The sequence below is a fragment of the Chrysochloris asiatica genome, unplaced genomic scaffold (assembly GCF_000296735.1).
Source record: "Chrysochloris asiatica unplaced genomic scaffold, ChrAsi1.0 scaffold00133, whole genome shotgun sequence".
NCBI classification, from domain to species: domain Eukaryota; kingdom Metazoa; phylum Chordata; class Mammalia; order Afrosoricida; family Chrysochloridae; genus Chrysochloris; species Chrysochloris asiatica.
The window spans coordinates 6,697,956-6,700,048 of NW_006408651.1; the positions used below are offsets into that span (position 1 = coordinate 6,697,956).

Genomic DNA, 2,093 nt, shown 5'->3' on the forward strand with positions numbered 1-2,093 from the left:
CTGACAACAACAACAAGGAGAGATTATAAGCAAAAGACAAGAAGAGGGCCTAAGACACCTGGGGTACACACTAGAGAAGACTATGAGTCAAGGATATGAGGATATGTGTAAGCAAATGGTAATGATCTAATGGAGAGGAAGAGAGTGATGACTCTGGAAGGAGAAGGTGAATGCCAAAATCAGAGACAGTATCGATAGCAAGTGTCATGGGAGTAACATTGGGAAGGTGGCTATTTTCTCTGTTGGAACATAAGATGAGGTAGGAGAAGCCAGGAGCAGGTGCAGGCAGGTTTATAGACTTTGTTAAGGAAGATGAAGGCATTCTCTGAGAACTTATGAGTTTTTCCATGAAAAATGAAGGCATGGAGGCTATGAGTGTGAATTGTCTGTGTTGAGGGATGAAAAAAAAAATCAGCTGGGAGAGAGGGAAAGTCAGCCTCCTAGAAACAGAGAGAGTGAGTTTGCCAGGCAGTGATAGAAGCCAAAGTAAAATTAGTGACTGTATTTGGGAATTTTGAGGGAAACTGGTTATTGTAATTGGAAAGGTCAAGAACTAAGATAGGCATGTGAGCTAAGGCCCAAGGAATTTATGTGGATATGACGTAACTGAGAATGATGACATCATTTAGGGGTGGAAAGAATAAGACCAGGCGGTCAGTACATGTTAGTTACTGGGGGTGTCTCATTTGCCTGTTGTAGTTCCTTGTATATCCTCTGTCTCGCAGCAGCCCTAGTGGAGCAAGAGGGGAAGAAGTAGAAACCAAGAAAGCACGGGCCTGTCCTTAGCCTCTTAAAGAGTTTATAATTGTCTTGGAAACACAAGACCTCTAGGGATGCAACAATGAGAGAGCAGCAGAGGACTAACAAGACAAGTGTGTAGGTCAGTCTGGAGTGTGGGGAGCTGACTGGACTTTCAGAGAAGTGAATGAAAAAAACCTCCACCGGTCCCAGGCAATCCAATCACTTTTAGCTAGAAGAGGGATGCTGTTTTATAAAAAGAAAAATGGCTTTGGTGTTAAAACAGCCTCATTACTGGTCCTGAGCTGTTCTCTAAAGGATCTGAAAACACAAGGGAAGTTCAAAATGTTTGTGGAAAATTCCATTATCTTTTTATTCCATTTTTCCACCAATTTTTGGAGCCTCCTTGTATGCTGTGTTTGACAGTAGTTTGCAAAAATGGTGTGTGTTCTGAGACCCCTCACCATGTCCCCTAGCTGCTTATTCTTTTGTTGGTGACCAAGGGACACCAGAGATGTGGAAACACAGTAATTCTGTCTTGGAGGATGAAGCATAATCCTTCTTTATGTATCTGGTTATCAAACTTGAGGAATTAAAAAGTTGCCCAACCTAACTTGGTGTGGCACTGTAAGATAAGCACTGGTCTGTGAACCAAAGGTCGGCAGTTCAAAACCACCGGCTGCTCCTTGGAAACCCTATACAGAATCACTATGGGTCAGACCTGGCTCGACAGCACTTAACAGCAACCACCATCACCTAACCTTCGCTTGTTCTCTTTTTTTCCTAAAAATAGAATGTCGGGAAAGTCATCACCAAAGGCTGCCGCTACTTGGTCATCGGTCTCCAAGGATTCGCTGCCGCCTACTCCGCCCCATTTGGAGTAGCCACCAGCGTGGTGTCCTTTGTCCGCTAGTGGGAGCTGCTGGAGCTGGTGCCCCAAGAATGAATGGAAAGCCTCTGCTCTGGCAATCGGTGAATCCAAGAACATTTTAGACTTGACCCCACAAAAATACTTGGAAGAAAAAAATGTCTTTCTTTGATGAATTGCATGAGTGTTAGGACTAAGTCATTCATGCTGAGTGAATTTTTCTTGTACCAGTCCCCAGAGAATGAGCCCACTAGTAGGTGTGAGTTTGGAGTTAATTTGCTAATAAGTCTGATCCTCCCCATGAAGATGGAACGGGTTGGGTAGAGAAAAATTCTTGTCAAATGAGAGCAGTGTGGGTGGGTGTGTGGAGTAGTGATTAAGAGGGAAACAGTGGATTTTGAAGTGGATTCAGATAAATTGGTCTATTCTGGATTAGTCACAGGTTGAAGTTCAAAAAGTTGGTGGAAACTTCCATTATCTTTTCATT

General features: G+C 43.4%; 1 protein-coding gene across 1 annotated transcript in view; it reads left to right on the forward strand.

The window, feature by feature from the left end:
• Nucleotides 1-1,651, forward strand: part of LOC102830003 (chromosome unknown open reading frame, human C1orf115) — a 16,013-nt gene extending 14,362 nt beyond the window's left edge. Inside the window, exon 2 of the mRNA XM_006869705.1 lies at nucleotides 1,532-1,651. Within this exon, the coding sequence (XP_006869767.1) occupies nucleotides 1,532-1,651 (120 nt within the window). The remainder of the gene's footprint in view (nucleotides 1-1,531) is intronic.
• The last annotated feature ends 442 nt before the right edge of the window (nucleotides 1,652-2,093 follow it).